Here is a 20,117-nt window from a genome sequence, read left to right as displayed (position 1 = left end):
AACCAGTGTGGGTGGCACTGGGAGCAGGCGGGTAAAGTGTCTTGCCCAAGGACACAACGGCAGTGACTAGGATGGCGGAAGAGGGAATCGAACCTGATACCCTCAAGTTGCTGGCACGGCCGCTTTGCCAACCGAGCTATACCGCCCCTATATATATATATATATATATATATATATATATATATATATATATATACACACACGTCTTATTTACAATAGACTTAAGCAAATCAACACAGAAAGCTTTTACAATATTCCCTGCAGACATGTTTTTTGGGATGCCGTCACCGAAGGGTATCATGGGTGCGCTGAGATTAAAAGTGTGACGACGACCAAGGAACGAGAAATGGGAATTTTTCCTGTTTCGTTACGTTGCTGAGTAGTTTTACTTTAATTTAGTTGTGTTAAACAGGAGTCAACTTCAATAGGATGTATAAACTGTCTGCAGTTTCAAAGCCTGAAACAAAGTTGTTTTTTGGTTTTGTTTGTTTTTTATACAATATCCTACAATATTTTTTTTGGGGGTAAAAATTAGAACCACGTGGAAGTCAACCAGCACCACATAACAGATGTTGTCCAATGTTGGTTCCAGTGTAGACGTTTTTCTTGTTGAACGTAGCAACAATCACAACTTACCCAGAAGATGGACCCACAGTACTCGTCCAGGACCGCAGCACACATGGTCCACGCAGAAGCCCTGAAGCGCCCTTCGAAGACAAGTCAACTCCAGACGGTATACTCAGGAGCTCCTCACTCTCCCCTGTCCGGCCAACAGATGACAATAACAGGATGAGACACAGAGGAGACTTTGAGCCATGAGGCTTTTAAACTGAAGGCAAGACTCGCGCGCTCTTTAGCACAACATACAGCTGACAAGAAGAATAGATGCGATGCAAGCTGAAGAAAGAAGACAACTGACGTGTTATCGCTCCAATCAGATGATGGTCCTCCTTGTAGTCTTTAGGCAGTCTTCCTGGACATGGTGTACAAGCCCACTCATGCAACTCTCTTGTTGTGTGGCGGGGGATAGAACACCGACAGTAGTCATTGAGAGAATCCAGCTTGCACCAGTCAGTCTTTTCGGACACTCCTCAACTTACAAATGTGTTTAAAGTTCAACCGATCACGGTGGGGATATTGCATAAAGGGGCGACGCAAAAAGAGAGAGAGCTGGACTTGCCTCTGCTTGATCTTTCTCCCCAAAATGGAATGTGTTTAGGGGAAAGTGGGAGGGAATGAGAACATTAAGAGCCCCCTTTTCCTGTTGGGTTCCCACCTCTCTGCACTCAGAACACATTTACGGACATGTCACATCAGATTAAAGTCAAAAACCGCTGACACGGACTGCAAAACGTTTGTGTAGTAAATCACGGGGTAAAGAAAACAGAATAATGAGGGGGGAGGGGAATGAGAACAACAAAATAGTTGTTGGTGTTTCAAAATGTTGTGGTTCTCTTCACGGTACGGTAACTGTACACAGATGATGGCCGCTGGGGTGTCCCGTTTTGCCGAGTTAAGAGGCTAAAGTTTACCACACACGTGCATCCCATCATGAGGTCATAAATGTGAGTGACTGTGCAGAAATAACTTTACTATTGTGAAAGCTGCGCAGTTGTCTCTGACTGACTGGGACCATCCCCATGGTTAATCATTACTTGTTTGATAACGCCACATGGCCCGTGACTTGTTTGAGTCATTATGCGTGTGCAGCAGCAAGGACATGTGACAAGTGATATGTAATCAAAGTCCACAATAATACAACATCGATTTGAACGGCAAGAAATCTGCGTTCAAAAGACTCCGGCTTATTAGTGATTCCTAAAGCCCCAAAAAAAGTCTGCGGGCTATAGAGCGTTTTCCGTTCGGGCTCCAGTACTCTGGAATGCCCTCCCAGTAACAGTTCGAGATGCTACCTCAGTAGAAGCATTTAAGTCTCACCTTAAAACTCATTTGTATACTCTAGCCTTTAAATAGACCTCCTTAATAGACCAGTTGATCTGCCGCTTCTTTTCTTTTTCTCCTCTGTCCCCCCCCTCCCTTGTGGAGGGGGTCCGGTCCGATGACCTTGGATGAAGTACTGGCTGTCCAGAGTTAAGACCCAGGATGGACCGCTCGCCTGTGTATCGGTTGGGGACATCTCTACGCTGCTGATCCGCCTCCGCTTGGGATGGTTTCCTGTGGACGGGACTCTCGCTGCTGTCTTGGATCCGCTTTGAACTGAACTCTCGCGGCTGTGTTGGAGCCACTATGGATTGAACCTTCACAGTATCATGTTAGACCCGCTTGACATCCATTGCTTTCGGTCCCCTTGAGGGGTGGGGGGTTGCCCACATCTGAGGTCCTCTCCAAGGTTTCTCATAATCATCATTGTCACTGGCGTCCCACTGGGTGTGAATTCTCCCTGCCCACTGGGTGTGAGTTTTTCTTGCCCTTATGTGGGTTCTTCCGAGGATGTCGTAGTCGTAATGGTTTGTACAGTCCTTTGAGACATTTGTGATTTGGGGCTATATAAATAAACATTGATTGATTGATTTCAACAAAGCCCTAATGATGGTAGCTCCCATGCTTGTGTAATACTTGATGAATTGATCCTCTAAACCTGCACAAACAATGCGAGAGCTATGGACGCACTAATAGGTATTTCTACTATCCAATTAAGTTTTTTGACACGAGAGGTGAAACAACTATAATGATAAATAACATTATTAAGTACATTGTCCAAAATGTAATCCCTCATTCCTGGTGCGAGTCGAATTTAAGCATTATATTATTATTTTACATAAGTATGTGAATATAGACTTAGACTTCCTTTTTATTGTCATTCAAATTTGAACTTTACAGTACAAATAAGAACAACATTTTGTTGCATTAGTTCTTGGTAGTGCAGGATAAAAAAAGCAATAAGGTGCAGATATAAATAAATAGATTACTGTACACTTTTGCATATGCATCCAGGTTTATGTTATATTGTCTTTTTTTATTCCAGTGAGTTAATCCATTTTGGGGGGAGTTGAGGGGCTAATTTAATTTGATGCGTTCAAGAGTCTTACGGCCTGAGGGAAGAAGCTGTTACAGAACCTGAAGGTTCTGCTTCGGAGGCTGCGAAACCTCTTTCTAGAGTCCAGCAGTGAAAACAGTCCTTGGGAAGAGTTTTTGTAGATTTTCTAAACCCTGGTCAGGCAGCGGCTTTTTGCGATCTCCTGAATAGGAGGAAGAGGAGTCCCTATTAAAAGTTTAATTTGTTCAACCTCGGCCCGCAGCTTTGTTCGGTTTTAAATTTTGGCCCACTCTGTATTTGAGTTTGACACCCCTGCACTATGTCAAGTTGTTTATGAGTGCGTTTACTACATGATCAATTAGTAACTGTAACTTGTTTGCAAGATTATTGCAAACTGCAAATACTTTCAAAATGTGCATTTAATGCTTACTACACTTAGTGTCACCAAGTTTTGAGCAAATCATAGACTTGCAGTTCAGTAAAACATTTAAAAAACATTCCTGTATGACATTCTGACAACCAAATTGCATTTGTATCCAAATATTGGGGTATTTTCTTCAGCAAATTGTATTTATGCAAGCGTGATTAATCATGATTCATCACAGGTTTAGAGTGTGATTCATCTCATTTAAAAAATGAATCACTTCAATCAATCAATGTTTATTTATATAGCCCCAAATCACAAATGTCTCAAAGGACTGCACAAACTTGACAGCCCTGGTCATTTGTCATCCACACTAATGAGTAACCCAGCCCCTGAAAACCACTGTTTTATTGCCTTTAAAGCGTCAAAAGTGCTCACAACACTGAACTATAATGTTGAGGCATTATTAAAATGATCGGTCATGTTTTAAAAGGAACTGACAAGTCAGTGACGGCACATCAACCAATGGACTCTGCTTTGTCAATATTTAATTACTTCACCATGAATGTTTATGTTTGTTTTGTAACATCACTGACCCAGTGTCAATAGAATGTGTTGGTTCAGTCGGGTGTGCCACAGATTTGTCTGCTACTGAGACTACAATCACCTTTTTTTGACCTACACTGGCAAATAAGTGGTATATACGCAGACTAATAACGTAATCATATTTAAGTGTTTAGTCGCTAGTGTCATGTTACTAAAACGGCCTTCTTTCATCTCCGTAATATCGCTAAAATTCGCTCCATTTTGTCCACTAAAGACGCCGAGATCATTATCCATGCGTTTGTTACGTCTCGCCTCGACTACTGTAACGTATTATTTTCGGGTCTCCCCATGTCTAGCATTAAAAGATTACAGTTGGTACAAAATGCGGCTGCTAGACTTTTGACAAGAACAAGAAAGTTTGATCACATTACGCCTGTACTGGCTCACCTGCACTGGCTTCCTGTGCACTTAAGATGTGACTTTAAGGTTTTACTACTTACGTATAAAATACTACACGGTCTAGCTCCATCCTATCTTGCCGATTGCATTGTACCATATGTCCCGGCAAGAAATCTGCGTTCAAAGGACTCCGGCTTATTAGTGATTCCCAAAGCCCAAAAAAAGTCTGCGGGCTATAGAGCGTTTTCCGTTCGGGCTCCAGTACTCTGGAATGCCCTCCCGGTAACAGTTCGCGATGCCACCTCAGTAGAAGCATTTAAGTCTCACCTTAAAACTCATTTGTATACTCTAGCCTTTAAATAGACTCCCTTTTTAGACCAGTTGATCTGCCGTTTCTTTTCTTTTTCTTCTATGTCCCACTCTCCCGTGTGGAGGGGGTCCGGTCCGATCCGGTGGCCATGTACTGCTCGCCTGTGTATCGGCTGGGGACATCTCTGCGCTGCTGGTCCGCCTCCGCTTGGGATGGTTTCCAACTGGCTCCGCTGTGAACGGGACTCTCGCTGCTGTGTCTTGGATCCTCTTTGGATTGAACTTTCACAGTATCATGTTAGACCCGCTCAACATCCATTGCTTTCCTCCTCTCTAAGGTTCTCATAGTCATTATTGTCACCGACGTCCCACTGGGTCATTATTGTCACCAATGTCCCACTGGGTGAGAGTTTTACTTGCACTTATGTGGGCCTACCGAGGATGTCGTGGTGGTCTGTGCAGCCCTTTGAGACACTAGTGATTTAGGGCTATATAAGTAAACATTGATTGATTGATTGATTGATGATTTTGCGGAGTTTAACACAAGTAGATATTATTGAGCTTGAGTATTTCGTTGTGTAATAATATGTTTTGAATGTTGAAAGTGATTCCATTTTTCAATAAATGTTGATTTCTTTAACTTTGCACCTTCGATTGAAACTTATTAAAAACAGACGCAATCTTAATAAATCACAGTGCGTATGTTATTGTAATCTATTTACATTTCCTCCTCACAGTATCTGCGAAATAGTATGTAAATGCAATATCTTGCATATTCCTTGAGACAAATTTATTAACTGATAAGGGCTAGTTTTCACATTTGAAAGACAGTAAATAAATTGGGTTGTAGTGTTCTTACTGTGCTATGAGTTTTGCACACACTACATTTAATGCTTTAGTATATCCGGCCCAAACACTCCCTCCAAAACCCATTGTGGCCCGCGAGTCAAAAAGTTTGCCCACCCCTGGTCTAGTCTCTTACGTGAATGAGCTAAATAATATTATTTGATGTTTTACGGTAATGTGTTAATAATTTCACACATAAGTCGCTCCTGAGTATAAACTATGAAAAAAACTTTGACTTATAGTCCGAAAAATACGGTACTTTGCCTCCTTGCTCTGCATACTGAGTTTCTAAGCTAACATAAGAATGTATCAGCTCGTTCACTTAGTTATTATTTTGTGTTGCCATTCCTTCCACCACACACTACAGTGGCCTTCGAGGGTCAAAACTTGCTTTGAGAAGTGAAATTGTTTAAAATTCACAGCTAATTTCCATCGGAAAATACAATTTCATAATTTCTTTAAGCATGCCATATACTATTGGAAAGAAACTGTATGATCTATCACATGATTGGGGGCTAAGCTCCCCTAAACTTTTGCGCTACTAAGCAAAAATCAATGAAAAAAAACTTGTGCAACAAACAGATAAGATACACCATCTTTTAATAAAAGCTGAAAAATATCTTTGTCCAAAGATTTGTATTCCATTTTAATGACTAAAAGGTCACAGTTTTGGCTTCACGGAAATCAAAGGCTCCGTAAATGTGGTTGAAAAGAACCGTTTCATTAGAGGGATTTTCCAATGTAAAGCACATTTCAAAAAACGAATGCATTCTTTACATCATCACACTTCAGTCCTATGTGGCATGTTATGAAAAATCTCAAACTGACATGGCCAAAAATTAAATTAAAGTGATTCTGAATTTTCTGCATGGGCGTATTCCTGCTAGAAATGACATAATTGTACATATATTGCTATATTCACAAAAATACCAAACTGACAATTATTAATATTTGAATCCGGTCTGACAAGTTTGGGGAAACACAGTCTTTTGCACTATATTTTAAAGAGTTCCAGTAAGTTCGAGCATATTCTAGAACAAGGGTGTCCAAACCTTTTCCAGTGAGGGCCGCCAACTGAAAAATCTAAATATGTTGTATTACTTTTCATTCTCAAAACAAATATAACACAGTTTTCCGTGATTTATTGGTTTTAAACATGCAAAAAATTAATTTCCGCAAAGTTGGAAGCATTAATTATAAAATATCCATCCATTTTCTACCACTTGTCCCTTTTGGGTTCGCGGGGGGTGCTGGAGCCTATCTCAGCTGCATTCAGGCGGAAGGCGGTGTACACCCTGAACAAGTCGCTATCTCATGGGCAGGGTCAACGCAGATAGACAAACATTCACACTCACATTCACACACTTGGGCCAATTTTTTAAGTGTTGCCAATCAACCAAATATCGTTATATTATATTTGATTCCAACTTCGGCAAAATTGGAATCAAATATTGTCAAAGTTTGAGCATAAAAAACAGTTTACAACCTTCTAGATACATTTATCAACATTCTGAGAGCCCTCCAGACCGGAAATAACACTTTTAGTCACCTCTATACTTTTCCAATCCAATATAGCAGTGTTTCTCAAACTCTATCGAGTGGTACGCCCAAGTTGTGATTCTTCATTTAAGTCAAGTGTTTTATTCGCCAATATTCCAACAGTGTTACCGTTCAAACTTGTGCTGGTCAAATAAAACCTCTGCCTTGTTTTTAATGAATTAACTAGTATAATAGAGTTGACTATTGTTTAATGCTGGTCATTATGGTAGCACTTGGAAAGTCAAATGTTTTCTGAAATGGTATCTGGCGAAAAAAGTTTGAAAACCACTGCAATGTAGTAATACTATCTCAGGCTGAGCCAATCAGTCGCCATGATACTGAACGGAGTGTTCTGATTTGGTCTCATCAAGTAGCCTATACTACATTAGTAGTATAGTAGTATTAGTATTTTATACTTTAAAATACTTAAAAGCCTACTGAAACCCACTACTACCGACCATGCAGTCTGATAGTTTATATATCAATGATGAAATATTAACATTGCAACACATGTCAATATGGCCGGTTTAGTTTACTAAATTGCAATTTTAAATTTCGCGCGTAAGTATCATGCTAAAATGTCGCGGTATGATGACGCGTGCGCGTGACGTCACGCATTGTAGAGGACATTTTGTTCCAGCTATAAGTCGTTTCTTTTCATCTATAAGTCGTTTCTTTTCATCGCATAATTCCACAGTATTATGGACTACTGTGTTGCTGAATCTTTTGCAATTTGTTCAATTAATAATGGAGACGTCAAAGAAGAAAGCTGTAGGTGGGAAGCGGTGTATTGCGGCCGCCTTTAGCAACACAAACACAGCCGGTGTTTCATTGTTTACATTCCCGAAATATGACGGTGAAGCTTTACTATGGAACAGAGTGGTCAAGCGAATACGGTTGGATTGGACCACACACACAAAGTACAGTGTATTATGCAGCGATCATTTCGAAAGGTCGTGTTTCGAAGAGAATCCCTTGCGAAGGGCAAAGATGGGCATCGCCACCACCCGTCGACTGGTGCTGAAGAAAGGTGCGGGGCCGACCTTCAGGTTGTACAGGAACGACCATATAATCTCACTAAAACACTAGTAACACAATAAGCAGATAAGGGATTTTCCAGAATTATCCTAGTAAATTTGTCTAATAACATCTGAATCGCTCTCACTGTAGTCTTTTTTTTTCTAGTCCTTCACTCTCACTTTCCTCATCCACGATTCTTTCATCCTCGCTCAAATTAATGGGGAAATCGTTGCTTTCTCGGTCCGAATCGCTCTCGCTGCTGGTGGCCATGACTGTAAACAATGTTCAGATGTGAGGAGCTCCACAACCCGTGACGTCACGCGCATATCGTCTGCTACTTCCGGTACAGGCAATGCTGTTTTATCAGCACCAAAAGTTGCGAACTTTATCGTCGATGTTCTCTACTAAATCCTTTCAGTCAAAAATATGGCAATATCGCGAAATGATCAAGTATGACACATAGAATGGACCTGCTATCCCCGTTTAAATAAGAAAATCTCATATCAGTAGGCCTTTAATTTAGGACACAAAAAATAGTAAAATATATTTTAATAAATGAAATTGTATACTGTATATATCCCCCCCCAAAAAATATTTGAAGCGCAATGCAGTGAGGGATGACTATACCTCACATTTTTTGACAGAAAGATTGCCTGTCTTTATTAGGGTCTACATTTTAAATAGTTTTCATTACATTACACTTGTTTGATTTTCTTATTCCACTGTTTACGTTTAAACCTTTTTTTTAAAGCATTATTAGGATTTGCCGCGGGACGTTAACAAATTAGCTGCAGGTTGGACACGCCTGTTGCAGAATATTCTAAAATAAACAAGACCAGATAAAAATAGAAATACTCTCACTGTATTCTTTGCCACTTTCCTGTATCATTTCCAGCTAATATACAATAAAATGATATTTAGCTAAACATTTGGCCAGGTATGAATGCTTTAGGGCTTAATGGTATGTAAGATACTTGTACTGAGTTTTAAGCACTCCATTGATGAGAATACCAAATCCCAATTTTCTCTGGACTTCCAATAAAAATGAAAGAAGGTGATCACCTTTGAGGTATCATTGAGTTATCAGTCATGACCACCCGGTTTCCATTCACAGGGTATTTCTGGCTATGGCGTTAAATGTGCGCACTTTGCTCACATCTGCCACCTTCAGGCTGTACTCGGGTGCTGACAGAGAAGCTCCCATTGTCACGCTGCTGTTCCTGCGCAAAAAAATAAAAAAATAAAAAAGAGGACACACAAAACCTTGTAATGTTTGTGGCGTTGATAAGTGACTAACTCTACGGTTCCAGAAAAAGTTTTGGAGGCATTTACAAATGCAGTTGAATAATAAAAGACGGACAAACCTGAACTTCATGGCAGAATCTCTGCTGGAGCGGGCGGAGCAGTGAAATTCTTGAGCTCCCGATCCTTCTAAAATTCTTTGCAGGTTTCTCTCTGTGATGCCACCACCTGTATTAAATAGATTAAATGAATAAACACATGTACACAAGTCATAAATGACTTGCACAAGAAAGAAACGCTAACCTGGCATGATGATAATTCTACCTTTAGCCTGGAGGGGGAGAAAACATCAAACATTAGAATGTAGACTTGGTAGAATGGAACCTCAAAAGCCCATGAAGAGAACAGTCGTCAGGAAAAAAACATTGAAAAGTCACACTGAACACCAAGAGTTTCAAATGAAGACTCACTTGTTCACGTCAAAGCTAAAATAGATGTTTCCTTATGAGCAATGGTCAACTTATTTTTACACTCGCAGAGTAGAAGTTAAAACAGGGTTTCCCTTATTAAATATGGTGCTGCGGCGGTTGCAACTTAAAAATTAGTCGTTGTCTTTTTTTAACGTGAAAACCAAATGAAGTAAAATAATATATTGTAGCCTACGGAAGAAGACACAAAGTCTGACACTCTTTTTAACTTTTGTTGCCAATATTTTGCTTACAATGGGCCCAATTTGATGCCATTTCTTTGCTGAATATTTTACATATACTGTAATATTGTACATGGCAATTGGGATTTTTTATATATTGTATATATTTTATCAAAATATAACATAATAATATAATAATATATATTTTCTGTCTACTTAATATCTTTGATTGATTGATTGATTGATACTTTTATTAGTAGATTGCACAGTTCAGTACATATTCCGTACAATTGACCACTAAATGGTAACATCCGAATAAGTTTTTCAACTTGTTTAAGTCGGGGTCCACGTTAATCAATTCGTGGTACAAATATATACTATCAACATAATACAGTCATCACACAAGTTAATCATCATAGTATGTACAATGAATTATTTACATTATTTACAATCCGGGGGGTGGGATGAGGAGCTTTGGTTGATATCAGTACTTCAGTCATCAACAATTGCATCAACAGAGAAATGTGGACATTGAAACAGTGTAGGTCTTATTTAGTAGGATATGTACAGCCAGCAGAGAACATAGTGAGTTCACATAGCATAAGAACAAGTATATACATTAGAAGTACATTTGAGTTTATGACTTCTTTTTGTGCCCCTGTGTGCATTATCCTTTCCATTCTTGCAACTGAGTTACTGTGTGGAACAATTTCCCTTGTGGATCAATAAAATTTGTCTAAGTCTACGTCTAATTTCAACACATATTTTCTCCCGTGCACACCTGTCCATCTCTGTGCGTCACTTCCAGACATTCAACACTTCCTCATTCTCCACCAACATAGTGTGTTCACAGACCATGGGAAAAATGAGCATCGTAACACACTAACATACACATTAACATCAGTAGGTAGTTACAGTATGAATTATTTGCGCAATGTTTACTAGTGATGCACCGAACATTTTGGCTGACGAAAAAAGATGTACTTTGATCACCAGAAGATTAGTGTCAAAACCAGATTTTGTGATGATGTAAGCCATACGCACGGGGTTGTCTGGTGAGGAGGCAGCATGTCTGCAATGTGGACGTACTATAATATATACGAGATACACCCGCAAACAACGATCTACAACATCTAAGATAACAGTGGCTTTTAAGGAGAGAACGGCTCCCAGTAGTCACGGACGAGAGGGACAGAAGTAAAGATTGAGTCTCTAAATACAGTTTACAATAATACCATACAGAAATTATAGTTTTGTTGATAATCATTTTTAATGAACAAAGAGTCACTAAAAGGATTGTACACAATTCACAAAGTATATTATACTTCAACAATAGGTCAAAACGAAATTACCGTATTTTCAGGACCATAGGGCGCACCGGATTGTAACGCGCACTGCCGACAAATGGTCTATTATTGATATATTTTCATATATTAGGCGCACCAGATAATAGGGCGCAATAAAGGGGTCATATTATGATTTTTTCTAAATGCAAAACACTTCCTTGTGGTCTACATAACATGCAATGGTGGTTATTTGTTCAAAATGTTGCATAGTTTATGTTTTACAGATCATCTTCAAGCGGCTTTCTAATAGTCGCTTAGGGATGCGCCGTTTTGTGGGCGGTCTTATTTACGTGGCTCTCCTTCGGCAACGTCTTGTACCTGTCATCTTTGTTGTAGCGGTGTAGCGTGCAAGGACGGGAGTAAAAAAAGTGTCAACAGATGGCACTAACTGCTTAATAACATTCCGACTTTACTTCTATCAATTAGGGAGCAGCATCTCCTCATCCGGAAACAACACCGGAAATGTGTCACGTGAAAAACCGTCCGACTGGAACTCTAATAACTAAAGCACCATAATAACACTCATATGTTTAATGCGCCGACAATCCTTCAAGCGGTGCGGCTTCATAGCTTACCAAAGTCGTACTAAAACATTTTAATAGATTTTTGAGCGCCGTGTGTAATGTGTCTATATTTTCAATGGAACATATAAAATGTTGGTGTTGTTTACTTGAGACCCATCATAGTGCAGCCTACACTTATCTCTTATGTGTGACTGCCATCTACTAGTCACACTTATCGTTACACCATGTATCAAATAAAATAGCTTCGAGGTGGGTGAGCTCAACCAAACTTATTTCTTAAATTAGGCGCACCGGGCTATAAGGCGCACTGTTGAGTTTTGATGGGAAAAAATATTTTAAGTCCGGGAAATACAGTAAATACACCCTGCCCACTGGGTGTGAGTTTTCCTTGCCCTTTTGTGGGTTCTTCCGAGGATGTCGTAGTCGTAATGGTTTGTACAGTCCTTTGAGACATTTGTGATTTAGGGCTATATAAATAAACATTGATTGACATTGATTGAAAAATATATGTTAGTACTATAATGAATAGTTGATGTTTTTAAATGTATGTATACATTTCTTGCCTTTTTCAAGAAAATATATCAATCAATCAATGTTTATTTATATAGCCCTAAATCACAAGTGTCTCAAATGCATGATAGCAAATATTGTTATGACATCATATTGACCACGCCCAACCACCACAGGTATTTTGACAAACTTGGGGAAACCCTGTAATAACCCTTCTCCCCTCAGGCAGGAGACTATGGTCATTCCAGACCCACACCTCCAGCCACCTGAATAGTTTTTCTCCCCTCGGCCATCAGGCACATAAACAATAACAAGATCTGATAGCTCAGTTACAGCTATTTTTATTACCTATTCTGTGTTATGTGTTTTATTTTGCACGATTGCGCCAAGAAAAATTCCTAGTTTGTGAACCCGTTCTCAAACAATGGCAATAAAAACTATTCTGATTTCGATTCTGATTCTGAAACGTTACAATGTTAGTTAAAGTCCTACTGAAAGCCACTACTACCGACCACGCAGTCTGATAGTTTATATATCAATGATGAAATATTAACATTGCAACACATGCCCATACGGCCTTTTTAGTTTACTAAATTGCAATTTTAAATTTCCCGCGAAGTGTCGTGTTGAAAACGTCACGGTATGATGACGCGTGCGTTTGACGTCTCGGGTTGTAGCGGACATTATTTTCCAGCCCAATCCAAGCTATAAGTAGTTTGCTTTAATCGCATAATTACACAGTATTCTGGACATCTGTGTTGCTGAATCCTTTGCAATTTGTTCAATTAATAATGGAGAAGTCAAAGTAGAAAGATGGAGGTGGGAAGCTTTTAGCCTTTAGCCGAAATAACACACGGTGTTTCCTTGTTTAAAATTTCAAAAGTTGAAGCTTTACTATGGATCAGAGCAGTCAAGCGAACATGTATCCCGAATACATGTCAACCGGCGGTTTTCGGTGAGAAAATTGTGGTAATACGTCGGCTCTTATCGAAGACACCAGCGGAGCCGGCGTCCTCCTGCAGCTGCGTCACTTCCCTCAGAGACTCTGGCGTCAACACACCCGTGGCCACACCCCTCTGACTTTCAGGTACTATTTAATCTCACTAAAACACTAGCAACTCAATAGAAAAATAGGTGATTTTCCAGAATTATCTCTATAAATGTGTCTCATAACATCTAAATCGCACCCACTGCAATCGCCTTTCTTTTTTTTTCTAGTCCTTCACTCTAAATTTCCTCATCCACGAATCTTTCATCCTCGCTAAAATTAATGGGGAAATCGTCGCTTTCTCGGTCCGAATAGCTCTTGCTGCTGGAGGCTATGATTATAAACAATGTGAGGATGTGAGGAGCCCTACAACCCGTGACGTCACGCGCACATCGTCTGCTACTTCCGGTAAAGGCAAGGCTTTTTTATTAGCGACCAAAAGTTGCGAACTTTATCGTCGATGTTCTCTACTAAATCCTTTCAGCAAAAATATGGCGATATCGCGAAATGATCAAGTATGACACACAGAATGGACCTGCTATCCCCGTCTAAATAAGAAAATCTCACTAAAACACTAGCAACACAATAGAAAAATAGGTGATTTTCCAGAATTATCCCTAGTAAATGTGTCTAATAACATCTGAATGGCTCCCACTGCAATCACCTTTTTTTTTTCTCTGGTCCTTCACTCCAAATTTCCTCATCCACGAATCTTTCATCCTCGCTAATATTAATGGGGAAATTGTCGCTTTGGGACGGCGTGGCGCAGTGGGAGAGTGGCCGTGCGCAACCCGAGGGTCACTGGTTCAAATCCCACCTAGAACCAACCTCGTCACGTCCGTTGTGTCCTGAGCAAGACACTTCACCCTTGCTCCTGATGGGTGCTGGTTGGCGCCTTGCATGGCAGCTCCCTCCATCAGTGTGTGAATGTGTGTGTGAATGGGTAAATGTAGAAGTAGTGTCAAAGCGCTTTGAGTACCTTGAAGGTAGAACAGCGCTATACAAGTACAACCCATTTATCATTTAAAATCTCATTTCAGTAGGCCTTTAAATAACTACCTGCACAGGCTGTAAAAATTTTATAATTGCAATAGTTTGACCCGAGAACAGATTATTTATATTCATATCATTTCCTTTGGAAAAATTGTTTCAAAAATGCAAGCAATTACAAAGCGGAAAAGACCCCAGCGCTTCCACTGAACTTTAATTCATACGTACTTGATCTACAAGGCGTTTGATGAGCGGGAGTCCTTCCAGTGCAGAGTTGTCACAGCCACTTGTCAACACACGCTGGAAACCTAACGACACCAGCGTTTCCAGGGCGACCGCTGCATCATGGACCATGTCAAAAGCTGAAGAATACAACGGAGCAAATAAATATGTCAACCCAAGTCTTTCAGTCCTTTTAAACTCATAAAACAAATCATACTCGAAATACAGTACCTCGGTGGAAGGTCACAGGCATGGGCCGAGCAGCAGCTACAGCAGAAAATTAGAACTTTACAAATACAATACAATACAGCTAAGCTTTCCATAGCACGGATTTAACTTTCCAAACACTACTGTACCTAGAAACTCCATGCACAGCTCTGCATCCACCCTGCCATCCTCTGTCAGGGCTCCCAGCACAAATCCATCCGCTCCATGGTTCTTCATCTCCTCCATGTCTTTCCTCATCACCTCTACTTCCTGGTCCGAGTAAAGAAAGTCGCCCCCACGAGGCCGGATCATCACGTAGACTGGGATTTTAACATACCTTTTTACAACCTGCACTAGGCCTGCAATAGGATACATGAATATGAGAGATATGTGTGTTTGGTTAACCACGGACCTTGTATGTGAAATTGTGAACGTTCTCACCAACACTGGGAGTGAGCCCTCCTTCCATGAGACTGCAACACAGCTCAAGTCGACCTGCACCTGTCACAGGGGAGACAAACCTCAGGTTGACTTTTGACACGGGAAATTAAAGCTAGTCATTTGGCTAATTTGATAGTGAGCTGATGTAATGTTACTGTGCTATATGCATACTTGCCAACCCTAACGGATTTTCCGGGAGACTCCCGAAATTCAGCGCCTTTCCCGAAAACCTCCTGTAACGAATTTTCTCCCGAAAATCTCCTGAAATTTAGGCGGAGCTGTAGGCCACGCTCCTTCCAGCTCCATGCGGACCTGACTCAGCAATGTTGTGACCCTCTTAAACAGGACAATACTGCCATCTACTGTACATAGAATAGAATAGAATGTAATTTATTGATCCCGGGGGGATATTCAGCACCACAATTCGCTCACAATAAACAATGATAATAATAAATAATATATATAATATATTATATATAATATATGAATAATATAAATATATTCTACATATATTCTACATTTAAGTGCAGTCAAGGAACATATGCATTAGGGAGTCTGTTCTGAAGCCCACAGTAAAGAGACGTAACTTCATCACGTCGCCTGGTTAGACTCCAACCCAATATATTACACCGTCGACGAGCAAAATGAAAAAATACGCTTACAAGTGCCAAAACGAATGGAAACAAGAATTTCAGTTTATCCAGGAGAGTTCGAAGGGGAAGGAGTATGTTGCCTGTAAATTTTGTAGAACAGACTTCTCCATTGAACACGGTGGAAGAACGGATATACTCAGTCATGAACGGTCAGCGAAGCACAAAGCGTCCGGAGCGCAGCATCGTTCACAACCCAGTATTATGGGCCACCTCGCAAAATGGAGACCCGATGGTGTAAATTATGCTGAGACAAAGATGGCTATGCTGATAGCTGGAAGCAACATAACGTTCTCATTTGCGGATGTTTACAACAAATCCGTGAAGGATATGTTCCCGGATACGGAGATCGCTCGCCAGTACGCAAATGGCAGAACAAAGGTTAATCAAATAGTGAAAGGTAAGTGTTTTTGGTTTTTTTTTAGTAACCAGCAAGCACAGTAATTAGAAGAACAACTGTGTTTTTATTACTGTGTATTTGATAGGTGCCGTCGGAAATTCAACTGTTTATTTTATTTATATATATATATATATATATATATAAAAAATAAAATAAATATATCTACCTAGAATTCACTGAAAGTCAAGTATTTCATACATATATACATATTATATATATATATATATATATATATATATATATATATATATATAAATATATGAAATATATATGAAATACCCGAGTTGGTGAATTGTACTCCTCCCCTCTTAACCACGCCCCCCACCCCCGACCACGCCCCCACCTCCCGAAATCGGAGGTCTCAAGGTTGGCAAGTATGGCTATCTGACACGTTTTTTTTTATTTTTAACTGTAAAAAAAAAAAAGTGGTCATATTAACCGAGTCTGTGTTTGTTGTTAACAGAAGTGCTAACAAACATGTGTATGCTCGTACAACACCTAAAACCTTTAGCATATCAGTATACGGAATTAAATTATGAAAGGGATTAACCAAAGAAATCAAACAAAGCACCAACATGATTAAGTTTAAGAGATGGTTCAAACTACAAGTGTTCACAAAGTACAAACCCCGTTTCCATATGAGTTGGGACTTTGTGTTAGGTGTAAATATAAACGGAATACAATGATTTGCAAATCCTTTTCAACCCATATTCAATTGAATGCACTACAAAGACAAGATATTTGATGTTCAAACTCATAAACTTTATTTTTTTTGCAAATAATAATTAACTTAGAATTTTGTGGCTGCAACACATGCCAAAGAAGTTGGGAAAGGGAATGTTCACCACTGTGTTACATCACATTTTCTTTTGACAACACTCAATAAACATTTGGGAACTAAGGAAACACATTTTTTAAGCTTTTCAGGTGTAATTCTTTCCCATTCTTGCTTGATGTACTGCTTAAGTTTTTCAACAGTCCGGGGTCTCTGTTGTCGTATTTTAGGCTTCAAAATGTTCGATGGGAGACAATTTTGTATTACAGGCAGGCCAGTCTAGTACCCGCACTCTTTTACTATGAAGCCACGCTGTTGTAACACGTCGTGTGGCATTGTCTTCCTGAAATAAGCAGGGGCGTCCATGATAATGTTGCTTGAATGGCAGTATATGTTGCCCCAAAACCTGTATGTACCTTTCAGCATTAATGGTGCTTTCGCAGATGTGTAAGTTACCCATGCCTTGGGCACTAATCACAGATGCTGGCTTTTGAACTTCACGCCTATAACAATCTGGATGGTTCTTTTCCTCTTTTTTCCCGAGGACACAAATGTCCACAGTTTCCAAAAACTATTTGACATGTGGACTCGGCAGACCACAGAACTCTTTTCCACTTTGCATCAGTCCATTGTAGATGATCTCAGGCCCAGAGAAGCCGGCGGCGTTTCTGGATGTTGTTGATAAATGGCTTTCGCTTTGCATGGTAGAGCTTTAACTTGCACTTACCGATGTAGCGACCAACTGTCTTTAGTGACAGTGTTTTTTTGAAGTGTTCCTGAGCCCATGTGGTGATATCCTTCAGAGATTGACGTCGGCTTTTGATACAGTGCTTTTTGAGGGATCAAAGGTCACGGTCATTCAACGTTTGTTTCCGGCCATGTCGCTTACGTGGAGTGATTTCTCCAGATTCTCTGAACCTTTTGATGATATTATGGACCGTAGATGTTGAAATCCCTAAATTTCTTGCAATCGCACTTTGAGAAACGTTGTTTTTAAACTGTTTGACTATCTGCTCACGCAGTTGTGGACAAAGGGGTGTACCTCGCCCCATTTTTTCTTGTGAAAGACTGAGCATTTTTTGGGGAAGCTGTTTTTATACCCAATCATGGCACACACCTGTTCCCAATCAGCCTGCACACCTGTGGGATGTTCCAAATAAGCGTTTGATGAGCATTCCTCAACTTTATCAGTATTTATTGCCAACTTTCCCAACTTCTTTGTCACGTGTTGCTGGCATCACATTCTAAAGTTAATGATTATTTGCAAAAAAAATAATGTTTATCAGTTTGAACATCAAATATGTTGTCTTTGTAGCATATTCAACTGAATATGGGTTGAAAAGGATTTGCAAATCATTGTATTCCGTTTATATTTACATCTAACACAATTTCCCAACTCATATGGAAACGGGGTTTGTACACAAAACAAGAATTATGATGAACATCTTTAACACTTTTTTTTTTGAGACAAAGATTATTTATGAATTCAATATTTGTATGCTTACTATGGTTTATTATTTATTTGTTCACTGTTCTGTTACAGAGAACAAGGACATGTGATACAATTGCTATGGTATGAAAAGGGGTAGGATTAAATAAGCTCGGCTTCTTCCTACTCCTTTCGGACGTGCTGTAATGAAACAAGTGGAATTGTGTGATGCATTACATTGTCCATCCATCCATCCATCCATTTTCTACCGCTTGTTCCCTTTTGGGGTCGCGGGGGGCGCTGGCGCCTATCTCAGCCACAATCGGGCGGAAGGCGGGGTACACCCTGGACAAGTCGCCACCTCATCGCAGGCATTACATTGTATTGTATTGTATTGTATGCATATTCCACATAAACTTAAACTGAAATGAAGTGAACCACATGACCCACCTCCTCGCTCCGCATTGACAGCAGACTCCACGGAGTCCACGCACACCTCCATTAGAAACCCCTCCGCCATAATGACAACCTGGATAAACAAAGCAACTCTGTATTGTCACTATTTGATATTATTGCCTGACAGAATGGTGTTTGTATCGAGTCGACTACCTGTCAATCGGACATTGTAAGAGTTGACTTGTAGCAGTAGCTAACAAACACGGCTGCGGGTTAGCTACTTCCGGTGCGTTGATTTAATCGCATATGTTTGAACGGGTGGACGGGTGAGAGTCTATTAAATATGTGTTGAAACTGAGCAGCGCAATAGTGACCGCCCGCGCAGCATACTCTAAAACGCAAAAGAAAGTACACAGGAAGTCCGCTTTAGAAAAACATGTAAAAAATAATGGAATTTGTTTTAAAACACATGTATCAATATATTTATATGTATGTGTTTTTTTTTATTAAACTGTTAACATTTTAAAAATAAAAAAACGTGTTTTTTTGTTGTTTTATTTAATTTTTTTATTTTATAATCCTTTATTTATAAATTGCAACATTTACAAACAATTGAGTAATAATATTGATAAAAATAAGTACAAAAACAGTACAAAACAACACCAGGGGGTTGTAAACTCAACAAAGTAACTACAATAAAATAAAATTAAAAAATATATATGTATTATATATATATATATAAATAAATATCCATCCATCCATCCATTTTCTACCGCTTATTCCCTTTCGGGGTCGCGGGGGGCGCTGGCGCCTATCTCAGCTACAATCGGGCGGAAGGCGGGGTACACCCTGGACAAGTCGCCACCTCATCGCAGGGCCAACACAGATAGACAGACAACATTCACACTCACATTCACACACTAGGGGCAATTTAGTGTTGCCAATCAACCTATCCCATATATATATATATATATATATATATATATATATATATATATATGAAGGTTGTCTGTCTATCTCTGTTGGCCCTGCGATGAGGTGGCGACTTGTCCAGGGTGTACGCTGCCTTCCGCCCGATTGTAGCTGAGATAGGCGCCAGCGCCCCCCGCGACCCCAAAAGGGAATAAGCGGTCGAAAATGGATGGATGGATGGATGGATGTATATATATATATATATATATATATATATATATATATATATATATATATATATATATATATGTATATATATGTATATATACTATATATGTATGTATATATATATATATATATTTGTATATATATATGTCAATATAAACATATATATATATATATATATTTATATACA

General features: G+C 39.6%; 2 protein-coding genes across 4 annotated transcripts in view; both read right to left on the bottom strand.

Moving 5' to 3' along the window:
• Positions 1–766, bottom strand: part of abcc2 (ATP-binding cassette, sub-family C (CFTR/MRP), member 2) — a 56,927-nt gene extending 56,161 nt beyond the window's left edge. Inside the window, exon 1 of the mRNA XM_061910181.1 lies at positions 637–766. Within this exon, the coding sequence (XP_061766165.1) occupies positions 637–681 (45 nt within the window). The 5' untranslated portion in view covers positions 682–766. The remainder of the gene's footprint in view (positions 1–636) is intronic.
• On the bottom strand, positions 637–19,157 carry cutc (cutC copper transporter homolog (E. coli)). 3 transcript variants are annotated; one of them, XM_061910183.1, is made up of 10 exons: positions 19,004–19,157; positions 18,845–18,923; positions 15,141–15,200; positions 14,849–15,058; positions 14,724–14,759; positions 14,499–14,632; positions 9,567–9,594; positions 9,386–9,491; positions 9,084–9,241; positions 637–760 (listed from the first exon to the last, which is right to left on the bottom strand). In XM_061910183.1, exons 2-9 carry the CDS (start codon positions 18,912–18,914, stop codon positions 9,130–9,132), a joined length of 756 nt encoding a protein of 251 aa, XP_061766167.1. In that variant the 5' UTR covers positions 18,915–18,923; positions 19,004–19,157; the 3' UTR covers positions 637–760; positions 9,084–9,129. The 3 variants fall into 3 exon arrangements, with proteins under 3 accessions (XP_061766167.1, XP_061766169.1, XP_061766166.1); XM_061910185.1 differs by lacking the exon at positions 637–760 and adding an exon at positions 1,143–1,280; XM_061910182.1 differs by lacking the exon at positions 637–760 and having other exon boundaries at positions 6,046–9,241.
• Between the last annotated feature and the right edge of the window lie 960 nt (positions 19,158–20,117).

The sequence above is a fragment of the Nerophis ophidion genome, linkage group LG09 (genome assembly GCF_033978795.1).
Source record: "Nerophis ophidion isolate RoL-2023_Sa linkage group LG09, RoL_Noph_v1.0, whole genome shotgun sequence".
In the NCBI taxonomy this organism is placed as follows: domain Eukaryota; kingdom Metazoa; phylum Chordata; class Actinopteri; order Syngnathiformes; family Syngnathidae; genus Nerophis; species Nerophis ophidion.
Note: the sequence above shows the minus strand (reverse complement) of the source record. Positions and strands in the feature narration are given on the sequence as shown.

Bases quoted from the DNA above. Each gene is read 5' to 3' on its own strand.
- cutc (XM_061910183.1), bottom strand. From the start codon at position 18,914: ATGGCGGAGGGGTTTCTAATGGAGGTGTGCGTGGACTCCGTGGAGTCT. The intron at 15,059-15,140 runs GTGAGAACGTTC...ATCCTATTGCAG, and splicing joins AGGGCTCACTCCCAGTGTTG to GCCTAGTGCAGGTTGTAAAA. The intron at 9,595-14,498 runs GTACGTATGAAT...CTCCCCCTCCAG, and splicing joins TCAAACGCCTTGTAGATCAA to GCTAAAGGTAGAATTATCAT.